General features: G+C 33.7%; 1 protein-coding gene across 1 annotated transcript in view; it reads left to right on the forward strand.

Annotated features, from left to right (window-relative positions):
* The window catches only part of XPO1 (exportin 1), a 61,290-nt gene extending 50,063 nt beyond the window's left edge, over window positions 1-11,227 (forward strand). Inside the window, exons 20-25 of the mRNA XM_027865151.1 lie at window positions 1,398-1,592; window positions 3,708-3,876; window positions 4,785-4,919; window positions 5,014-5,173; window positions 5,254-5,350; window positions 7,726-11,227. Coding sequence (XP_027720952.1) covers window positions 1,398-1,592; window positions 3,708-3,876; window positions 4,785-4,919; window positions 5,014-5,173; window positions 5,254-5,350; window positions 7,726-7,872 — 903 coding nt within the window. The 3' untranslated portion in view covers window positions 7,873-11,227. The remainder of the gene's footprint in view (window positions 1-1,397; window positions 1,593-3,707; window positions 3,877-4,784; window positions 4,920-5,013; window positions 5,174-5,253; window positions 5,351-7,725) is intronic.
* Window positions 11,228-11,890: the final 663 nt, after the last annotated feature.

Raw genomic sequence — 11,890 nt, forward strand, 5'->3', positions numbered from 1 at the left:
ATGTTAATGAAGAGAATTTTCCCGAAGAAACATTTATTTCTAAACCACTTAAACGTTCTAAACTTTCTTTCCCTAAAAAAATTTTTCAAGTGCAGGATGAGAAAAATTTTTAGAGTTTTCTCATCATCAAACAAGAGCCCATAGCATATAGATACAACGTCAGGGTCGAAGTGGATCCTGAGGGTATTTATGTAGGAAAAGTGGTGACTACAAGAAATTTGCTATCTTAAAATATTTCAGAGGCTATTGTAAGGAATAGGAAGAGAGAGTGGGCTTAACTTTTTGAGATTCCAGATGACAAAACCGGGATTGAGATGTATGAGTTATAGGGAAGCAGATTTCTTCTCTACAAAAGAAACTCATGTATCAGTAGAAGAAACTGCTTTTACATTTGTATTGGTAGGTAATTTCTAGGTTCTGTGCAGTATTCATATTGTTTTTGTCAAGGATTGGAAGTGTGTCGATATGGAACCATTAGTTTGGGCAATTTGGGATGTTTTTATTAAAAATTTTAAGTATCGATGCAAATAATTCACATGAGATAGTTGAAAACTTTTGCAGTGTATCAAACAGGAATTGTTTTAGATTTCTTATTTAAGTGGTCTAGATGGGTAGGAAACAAGTTCGTGTGTGTGTGTGTATTCATATATATATGATTGTTGTTCAGTTATGTCTGACTACATCTGGAGTTTCTTGGCAAAGATACTGGAGTGGTTTCACTTCCTTCTCCAGCTTATTTTACGGATGAGGAAGCTGAGGCAAACAGGGTTAAGTGACTTACCCAGGGTCACACAGCTAGTAAGTGTCTGAGGCCAGATTTGAACTGGGGTCTTTCTGATCACAATCCCAGTGCTCTCTCTTCAGCACCACCTAGTTGTACCATACACATTTATGTTGCTATAAATTCAGAATGCATTTAGTAAATTGATTTGACTTTTTGATTCCAAAGGTAAATTATGTAAGGTCTTAATTTAATTCATTTGAAGGAGCTAGCACTTTATAAATGAGTCATGTATTTTCTTTAAATTTTATATGATTAGCATGGAACCTGTCAACACCAATCCTCTTGCATTTTGTCCCTTTCCCTATATTTCTTAATTAGACTTGCTGAAAAGTAAACTTCACTATATAATCAATTTACACAATATTATAAGATATTGTTGGTTGTATATATTAAGGGTTTGGGTTAGAAAAAAAGAGTTAACATAGTTGAGACAGTAGAACTTTAAAATGTTCCTCTAGGTTTTTTCGATTATTAGATTTAACTATTTTCTGTTAAGATTATATATAATCTGCTGCAAGTCATATAGTAAATGATGATCCAGTATTGAACGATACAGAAAATTCATAGTTTCAAATTTACAGATTAAAACTTTTATTTTATTGCCTCTTAACAGGTAGCAGAAAATTTCGTTCCTCCTTTGTTGGATGCAGTTCTAATTGATTACCAGAGAAATGTTCCAGCTGCTAGAGAACCAGAAGTACTTAGTACAATGGCCATCATTGTCAACAAATTAGGGGGACACATCACTGCTGAAATACCTCAGATATTTGATGCTGTTTTTGAATGCACATTAAATATGATAAACAAGGTATACTAATTAGATCTAGATTTTGGCAATAACTTGTAATAGGCATAATAATCCTGTAAATAGTGACCATTACTTTGGTCATTTTTTTAACAAGGAACTGTAATTTAAAAAAAAAAAAAAAAACAACCACCTAATAATGGCCATAATTCTAGCAGTGCATAAATTGCTTGCATTATTCTGTAGAGAAAACATAAGTAGCATCATTACATTAATCTTTATTCATTTAAATCAATGCTTCCATGTAGTCCAATCCTTATTTTTATTATTTTTAATAATATCTTTTCATTTTACTTCTCAGGTGTGTCTCAAAACCTTCCCTTGTAACAAAGTGCAAAAAGTTAGGTAAAACAAACATCTGAAAGCATGTGCCCCATTCTTTTGTGTCCCTGTAGAGTAGGAGGTATACCAATTCATCATTGTTTGGGAAAGTTAGTCATTGCATTGATTTCAAATCTCGTATTTTTTAGTATTTATCTTTTATGTGACTGTGGTCATTCTGAATGCCTCATTTGATATTTCTTAATAGCATAATATTTCAATCACAGATACCTAGTAAATATTCCATTATTTTTAGTTCAATTTGTTTAGTTTTAACCCCAATTAACAAGCACTCGTTTTCTGTTTTTTTGTTACTGAAAGGGCTATTATGAAGAATTGGATATGAATACTGGTGTTTCTTACTATCCTTCTTAGAACAAAGACCTAAAGGAGGGTTAGAACTTCTGTGGTCCTTTCTAGCTCTAAATCATACTTCTATGGTATCATCAAACCATAAGGTTGATAAGTTGGGTACACATACTAGAAAATCGCTCTCCCCATGTATTTTTGCTTCCTGATTCTCTTTTCTCCATATTCCTGAAATTGTTAGAGCATGACTCCAAATTGATTTCCAATTTGGTTGGGCCAATTTATTACTCTAAAGTTAACAGTCAACCATGTTTATCAGTGACCCTGTCTTTCCACAAACCTTCAGTTGTTGACTGTTTCTACTGCTTGTGATCTTTATCAGTTTGCTCAGTGTGAGCTTAAACCTAATACTTGTTTTGATTTCTCATATTTTCCTATGATTATTGATAAAGTGATAGATAAATATGATAAAGATAAATTGAGTAGTATGAGGATGTCATTCGGAATAGACACAGAAATAAGAAGTACCATGGTCTTTGACCTCAATAGCTAGTTAGAATGAGAATAATCTCCATAGGGTACTTAATATACCTGCATAAAAGGTAATGTTCTTAAAATAGATTAGGTATAGATGGTATCTAAGAATCCCTTGTCATAATTGCCTTATCCTCTTTCCAAAGAAGTGTGACAAGAAAATGTAGATGTTTTGGTTTCATTCTGGCCTTTGCTATGTATGCTTTGTATTCTTTAAACTTGTCTGCAAATGTCTGACAAGTCATATGTGCTAGCATTTTCATTCGATTCTTAACTAACACACAAACATACATTATAATTAGTTTAATGTGTTTGATTACCAAAAAAAAGTGTATAGAAGACTTATAGCTGCTATTTTCATTAATGCACTTGTTGATACATAACTACTTAAAAATGGCATACTTTCATGACTAACTGGATTTACTAGTATGTATGATGTGATGTTCCTAGAAATTACCAAGTTTATGTATAGTGCTTCAAAACTTGGGTTATAGAGGCAGCTAAGTGGTGCAGTGGATAGAGCGCTGGCCCTGGAGTCAGGAGGACCTGAGTTCAGATCTGACCTCAGACACGTAACACTCACTAGCTGTGTGACCCTGAGCAAGTCATTTAACCCCAAATGCCTCACCCCCAGAAACAAACAAAAAGCCTCGCAAACTCCTGGCACATGCCTGTTGATTAACAGATTGCAGCAGCTTTTCAGTCACTCACTGACACCTTAGTGTTTGGCCTTGAACTGTTAGTGTATTAAAACTATTGAAAGGTGATAGTACATTCACATTCATTCTCACTTGATATGCATGACAGCATTAGGAAGAAAGTAAAACAGAAGTGATTGCCAAGGTCATACAGCCTAGTAGCAATAGTTCTCACAGTTCTTTGGCTCTTTGCAACCTCTAGGTAATAAACAATGGCATATAAACTTGACTTTTTTTTTTCACCTTCCATCTGTAGGACTTTGAAGAATATCCTGAACACAGAACAAACTTTTTCCTACTACTTCAGGCTGTGAATTCTCATTGTTTCCCAGCCTTCCTGGCCATTCCACCTGCACAATTTAAGTTAGTTTTGGATTCCATCATCTGGGCTTTCAAGCATACTATGAGGAATGTTGCAGATACAGGTAAAGAATTTTGAAATTCTAGTCCGAATTTGTATCTTAAAATTTCAAATTTGAATTCAAAATGTGTGAATAGACTATGCTGATGTCTTCATGTAGTCAGAGTGCACAGCATTTGTTTACTTCTAGAATCTCATAAAATTTAATGTAGTAATAGTAATGGATTGAGCTGCATTGTGATACTGTTTGCACTTGGAAGAAGCGATAACAATATGATTTCTGTCTCTTGGCCAGCTTGCATTCTGTAGGTATGTGGTGCAGGGGAAGGAAAAAGTGAGTTTAAGCTGTGCAATGCAACAAATTTTTTTTAAATTTTTAAAATTCTGTACTTAATGCCCCCCCCAATCCATATATGCAGCAGAACAGAAAGAGGATTCTATCTGAAAGTATACAGTCTCTTTCCCATTCAAAATTCTTTTAATAAATCCCACATCTTTTAACACTGCCCTGGTTTTCTTTGCTTCCTTCTGAACTTTTTTCACATTTCTTCTGATAAGATACAAATACAAAATGTCCAAGATAATTACATAAAAAAGATACTGTTGGATATATAGTACAGTAGAGTGGTTAAATATGCCTTGTACGTTAATACATCTCACTTAAAAGGTTATATTACATTTAAATATTTCTGTGCCTTAGCCGTCATTCAGGTTGGAATGGTTCAAAAGGTAAATTTTAGTGAAGGATTTTGTAGTAGCAAAGGGTTTGGAGTGACTCCAGTGAAGTCATGTTAAATTATCCACTATTTTTACTTTGCTTTGCTAAAATAGGATTAGTGGGGAAACAGAACATATTGAATATGTGCTACTTCATGCCTTCAATATAAGTGATTCTATAAGCTTAAATATAATTTTGATGTTTTGTCAATAATATGAAAAAGACTGGTGAAGTTTTTGTTCTATATATTCTAGGCCTACAAATACTCTTTACACTCTTGCAAAATGTTGCACAAGAAGAAGCTGCTGCTCAGAGTTTCTATCAGACCTATTTCTGTGATATCCTTCAGCACATCTTTTCAGTTGTAACAGACACCTCACATACTGCTGGTAAGAATATGAGGTCAGGTTCTGAATTCTGTAGTAGGTACCATCTGTGGTGTTAAGCCTCCAACAATATTGATGATTTTCATATTATCCACAGGGTTAACAATGCATGCTTCAATTCTTGCATACATGTTTAATTTAGTAGAAGAAGGAAAAATAAGTACACCATTAAATCCTGGAAACCCAGTTAACAACCAAATGTTTATTCAGGAGTATGTGGCTAATCTTCTCAAATCTGCCTTCCCTCACCTGCAGGAGTAAGTATATTCTTTAAAATTTGCCTTTTGAACACAGTTTGTAGAAATGTTGATGATTCATCACTGTTTTTGCTTTTCAGTGCTCAAGTTAAACTGTTTGTAACAGGACTCTTCAGCTTAAATCAGGATATCCCAGCTTTCAAGGAACATCTTAGGGATTTCCTGGTACAGATAAAGGTATGTTATTTAGATTTTCTTGTAATACCAACTTCATTACTGTGGAGTATAGCTGGATGTAGTTTAACATGTTGTAGCTTCAAAGGATCCTTTTAGTTTATTGAAAGTAATTAAGTATGGGATAGGTCAGGCTTGGGGCCTTTTGACTGAGTTTTACGTAACAGTTCCTTTTAAGGGGATTTGAAGTTTGGATTCAGTCAAAGGGCCACACTTGAGGACTTAGAGGGCAGGTTCCCCACCCTGCAAAATTATATATGCTAGATCTTATTTTCTATTTGGATCCTGTTTATTAATTGGAGCTTTAACCCTATTTTAGGGAGTAATATGAAGGGAATCAGATTTAGGATTATACTGAAACAGGGAATTTCAGGGATAGAAATAGGGGGATACGCCTTTGGATATATTAGGAAGTTTTTTATTCAATTCCAAGCTGCATCAGGAGGTTAAAAAGAAAAAAAGGCAGCAGTGGTAATTTTGTGATGAAGGAGCCCAAATATCCTTAAGTATATGAGGCTGCCATAGGAAAGAAATGTAAGGTGAATACACATTTGGTTTTCTTATTTTTCTTGTATTACCTTTCATATATCCCCCACCTTTATTTCACTGCCCCTTATTCCCCTCAATTAAAAGAAACCCACTTTCCAAAATTTTGTATGTAATATATATTGAATTTATTTCCTGTGTTTTATAGTAGTTTACATTATAATGAATTCCTTGTGTTGTGTTGCAGTTGGCCACAAATTGAGCTTTTATTATTCTACATTTTAAAGGTTGTATTTGACTGGCAATTATCAGTTGAAATTTTGATTAAACAATCTTATCATACTTTCTCTTCTGACATTCTTAAGTGGCAAATATAGTTTAATAGGTTGATTTTTCTGCCTTTTTTTTGTGTTCACATAGGCCTTAAATTGAACTGTTCAAACTCATGGGAAAAATCATAGGGGAATGTAAAGGGGGGGCAGTGCTGGTGTCAATACTAGAGTACTCAGATTCATTAGCCCTAACAAGCTATTAGAAATTGGATATCACAAAGAAAGCCAGATTCTAAGGTTAAATTCACTTGGAATCTCAACTTCAAGGGTATCAATCAAGCACACGACCTGATACACTCCCAAGTTTTGATGAACCAGATTGGGGAAATATTTAACAAAACATAAAACATAAATAAATGTTCATTTGTGGCTTAGTTAATATTCTGCCTCCAGGTATTCTTATGCATAATGGTTTCATGGCTCCCAATTCTATTTGAATTTGACACCACTGTTGTACTGATAGTTTTTAATACCAGGTACAGTTCATATTGGCTCCCATGCTAGATGGAGTTAAAGTACCAATAATTTGACCTGTAAGGTAGCTAAGAACACTCAGGAAAAAATTTTAGAGTTGAAAGACCAGTGTGGTAGGTGGCACAATGAATAGTATTGATAATAGCGGGGGAGAATTGAGTTTTGAATCCTGCCACAGACACTTTAAGCTCTTTGAAGACCTTCCTCTTTAACTCTCAGTTTCTTCACCTGTATAATGGAGATAATAACAGCATCTACCTAAAAATTGTTATGAGCATTAAGTGAGATAATTTTTGTAAATACCATACAATTTGTGTTTGTGTGTTGATATTATTTATTAATAGTGGGGGGGGGGGCACAGAATAGATCTTGGAGTATTACAATCCAGATTTTGAATGCTGTTTTTATTCTGCACTAAGCACTATATAAATGTGAACTTGGTAAGTTGCTTGAGTTCTCTGGTCCTTGGCTTCCAGGGAAAAGTTAAATTAAGAATTGAATAATCTTTTTCCCTTCCGCATCTGAATTCTTTTCAGTCCTATAAGAGTACATACATCATCTTGCTTATAATGAAGATCAAATGATGATATGCCAATGTAGTTTCTAATATTTTATATTATAATGGCTAGGTAGGGTTTATATATAGCTTATGCATTTATTTGCTCAATATTTAATGTTCAATAACTACACTAAGACTTTTGGGCACCCTGTGAGTTAATGTCAATACCTTTCTAGGAGGTAAATATGTTCGAGTTACCTTAATAGAGTATGCTCTCAGTTCCTCATCTCATGTGATAATTACCATATTTAGTGGCTTTGATACATGAATAAAATAAAAATTTTGAGAACCTGGCCTAAATTGGCATGCCAATTTAGCCAAGTTGAAGATGGTCATTATTCTTTCATTACTCTGTGACATTTATTTGAGAAATAATGCTTAATAATGGTTTTACTCTGGAAAAACTTTTTTAATTGTGAATTTTTTAAAATTTGGCATTTCTTTTTATTTGAAATAACTTTTTAAAAGAAAAAACAAACTACTGAGTTTGTTACATGAAATAAGCATTTAAATGACCCTTTTTACAGGAATTTGCAGGAGAAGATACATCTGACCTGTTTTTAGAAGAAAGAGAAACAGCCCTTCGACAGGCTCAGGAAGAGAAACATAAACTTCAGATGTCTGTCCCTGGCATCCTTAATCCACATGAAATTCCTGAAGAAATGTGCGATTAAAAATTAAACAAGTTATGCTGGGTTTTTTCTGTACAGCTGCTTTGTTGTGGTAGAAGAAAACAGCATTTGGATATTTGTTGACCAAAATGATGCCAATTTGTAAATTAAAATGTCACCTAGTGGCCCTTTTTCTTATGTGTTTTTTGTATAAGAAATTTTCTGTGAAATATCCTTCCAATGTTTAAGCTTTTGTTTTGGTCATCTTTATTTAGATTTGCATGAAGTTGAAAATTAAGGCATTTTAAAAAACAATATTACTTCATGCCCATTTTGTGGCTGGGATGGGGGGAAGAAGCAAATTGAATTTGAAAAAATATACTTGTAAATTCTATTGCAAAATTATACAATTTTTTCCTGTAACAATACCAATTTTTAATTAGGGAGCATTTTCTTTCTAGCCTACATTTCAGTCTAGAAGAAAAGGTAATGAGTAAAACAATTGCATTGTTAAAGGATTATTATAGTGCTGCATTGTCTTGAAAGTAGCACTACTTGGACTGAATTGGATGGCTAGACTACATGTATTACAAATCTGTATGGCAAGTTTGCAGCAAGATCATGTGCATATCATCCCATTGTAAAGCAAGTTCAAAGAGTATGGGAACACAGTTAGTTATTTTTACACAGTTCTTTTTGTTTGTGTGTGTGTGCTGTCGCTTTGTCGACAACAGCTTTTTGTTTTCCTCAATGAGGAGTGTTGCTCATTTGTGAGCCTTCATTAACTCGAAGTGAAATGGTTAAAAATATTTATCCTGTTAGAATAGGCTGCATCTTTTTAACAACTCATTAAAAAAAAAAAAAACTCTGGCTTTTGAGATGACTTATACTAATTTACATTGTTTACCATGCTGTAGTGCTTTAAGAACACTACTTAAAAGCAAAATAAACTTGGTTTACATTTATTTTTCCTTTATTGACTCAAAATTATTGATGTATTATTGAAAGTGGTCATCTTTGTGTTGAGTCAAAACTTAAGGTAAAGAAAGTTTGGAAACTGGGACAAAAACAGTTGTATGATGGACAGGAAAATGTAGTTTTTAAATTGGTCTATGTAATTACAGAAACATATATATATATGTGTGTGTGTATGTGTATATATATATGTCTACAAACAGATTATCAATCTATTTCTAAACACAAGTTTTGTGGGTGTGCCCTTGTATAAAACTTTCTTCTTTTTTTTCTGTCAGATGGAGGTGAAGGAATAGAGCGTTTGTCAACCAAAATGAACTTCATAGAATTTCAGGAAAACTAGTTGCCTTTTTAATTGCATTCATTGCTATCTTAAAATAAACTCATTCTACTTTGTTTCCTTTTAGTATCGGATTAATTCCAATTTAATGAAATCATAAGAAAGAGAAGGTATGGCTAGACTAGTATTTTGAGTTTGGGACAAAAATGGGTCAACAATTAGAAGGGACCGAAACTTAGGGAAAGAAAGTTGTAGATAAAGGGAGTACAGAAAAGAGCATGGTTTGGTCCTGAGTTTCTCCTCTGATAGAAACATTAAAGAGCTTAAAGAAATAAGATCCTCTGTTCAGTCAAGCCTTGAGAACTTGGTGTTAAGGGGGTGGTTTTGGTCATTCAGAACCATAGTTCTACAAGCTGCCCACTTTATTTGGGTGGGCAGCAGAAAAGGCATTTATCAGAATTTGTTTTCTAGTGACCTGTGTTTTAACTTCAACCAAAAAGTAGTTGTTTGCAGTGTAATATTTATATGCTACATCTTAAATATACTTTAAAGCTTTTTTTGTAAGACAAATCATTTCATGATAATGAATGTAATTTTAAAGTTGTATTATAACTATTTAAATAGAAAATTATTTAATGCCTTGTGAAAGCTGTCACAATTTCTAGGTTGTAGCTGTAGTAAATCTCTCTGGAAAGCATAAAAAATGGAGTTTAGTACATCTAGTCATAGTTCTGTGGCTTTATTTATGGTAGTTGGAACACTTCGAGTTATCATGACACCACAGTCTAGACAATAAATATTCACTCAATTTTTCCTATCTGGATAGCTGGGCTACTGCAGCCATTTTGTTTTAAGAATACATTGGGCATATCCCATGCTAGGGACAAAAACAAGCAAAAACCAAGAAAACAAATTTTCAATGACATTTACAATTGTTTGTCCTAGTAGTTTCCCACATCATCTATGAGAGACTTAGATTTTTTTTTAACCTTTCCAAGTACCTTTTATTTTTTTCCACAAAGTTTGATATCCTTTGTCATGAATGTACTCATGGACATTAGATGTCTACTTGTTTTGCTATTAGACTTATCTTTCCACATTTCTTGATGAAAGCACCAAATCCTATTAGTAAGGTGTACTGTTTGGTGAAGAAACTCCCTCTATCAATGCAGGGCAGCACCTTTGCTGCAAGTCAAATCTAATTAGAACAGAGATTCTTAATCTTTTTTGTATTGGGGATCCTTTTGGCAATTGGTAAAGTCATTAAATCCTTTATCAGAATGTTTTTAAATGTGTGAAACACATAGGATTACAAAGCAAACAAATTGTATTGAATTACATAGTTGTCAAAATATAAACCACCAATCCCTGGATTGGTTCAAGGACTTGTCCTAGGTCACAGAGTCTATGTCAAAGCGGGGCTTGGCTCCAAGTCTTCCTGGCTCTGCAGCCAGCTCTATTGCTTTTCTTCATTTCTAACTGCACAAGAATTAATTAGTTCATATACCGTTTTCAGTTTTAATTTTTTTTCGAGTTCTTGTGCTTATTACAGAGTGCTGCTATGAATATTTTGGTATGTGCTTGTGTCTGACTTCCTTGAGGTCCCCATAGTGAGACTATTGGGTTAAAAAAAGTATGTTCAGTTTGGTTGGTTGGTATGATTCCAAACAAATTATTAACAGTTGTATCACCCATTTAGGATGACCTTTCGAGCTGTTATGTATCTCATCTAGGAGGCTCTGCAGTGTTCTGGGGGGGATTGAAATCTACATGATGTAATTTATAAAAAGGAACATCTGAAGGACCTGACTATCCTTTGGGTTTTGTGCTAGATCTTCATAATGGTGAAATATGCCATTGGTGAGCTTATGTTTCGTTTTATCCCTCTCAATGTTATAATGATTAGCCTTTGTCGGTGTTTTCATCTATGGAATCAATTTCATTAGGCTGTATTGTGCTCCGTTGTATGCTGATTTTAGTATCTTCAAAACTTGTTTTGCTGGTTTAAAAAGTGACACCTATTCAAAAAGTTCTTTAAAAATTTTTCAAAAATTATTCATGATTAGGGTTGTTATTCTAGAAATGCCCAAGGAAGAGGAGTAATGAACTTGAGAATATCAACACTTTATTGTGCAAATGTGAATAAAAATATATAAGCAAGCATGGTGGGTACTCAGGCTAATAATTTGGTTCTGATTATCACAGGATAAGACAGCTCAGACTTTGAATTACCTAACTGAATCTATGTTATTAGGGAAAATTTCCCACAAGTATTTGGGAGCAGTGTCTACATTTGATAATCAACATACATTGTCAGGTCAGATTCTAAACATTTTATGGCATGTTTTTGCAAAAGCACTAAAAGTCAAGAAGCACTTTACGTTATAATAAAAGCCACTGGATAGACTTAGAAAATGGCATTATTAAGAACATCGAACATTGTGGAACAAAGAAGTACATAAATACTGCCTGTATGCTAATCTGATAGTTTACTAAGTGGAGGACTCCACTTTTAATACTTTTTTTTTGTCATCAAAGCAGAATGTCTGCAACCTGGAAAAAAAAGTTACAGAAATAGCACCCAACAAACATTAAGTGCACATTATGTGCAAATCACTGCTGCAATTGTTAAAATAACAATTGCACTTTTTTACACACTTTGTAATGAGCTAGTAGTTAGACAAGTTCTAACGGGTCTAGCCGTTTTTGAAAGTAACATTCTATAGTTCCAGTAGGTGAGGATTTTACTATTCAAAAGGACTGTTTAGTTAAAATAAGATGATACTCTTTCTTTCTTGAAGTAGAAGTAAAAGTATTAAAAGCTAG

This window comes from Vombatus ursinus, unplaced genomic scaffold (genome assembly GCF_900497805.2).
Source record: "Vombatus ursinus unplaced genomic scaffold, bare-nosed wombat genome assembly UNPS02014778.1, whole genome shotgun sequence".
NCBI lineage: Eukaryota > Metazoa > Chordata > Mammalia > Diprotodontia > Vombatidae > Vombatus > Vombatus ursinus.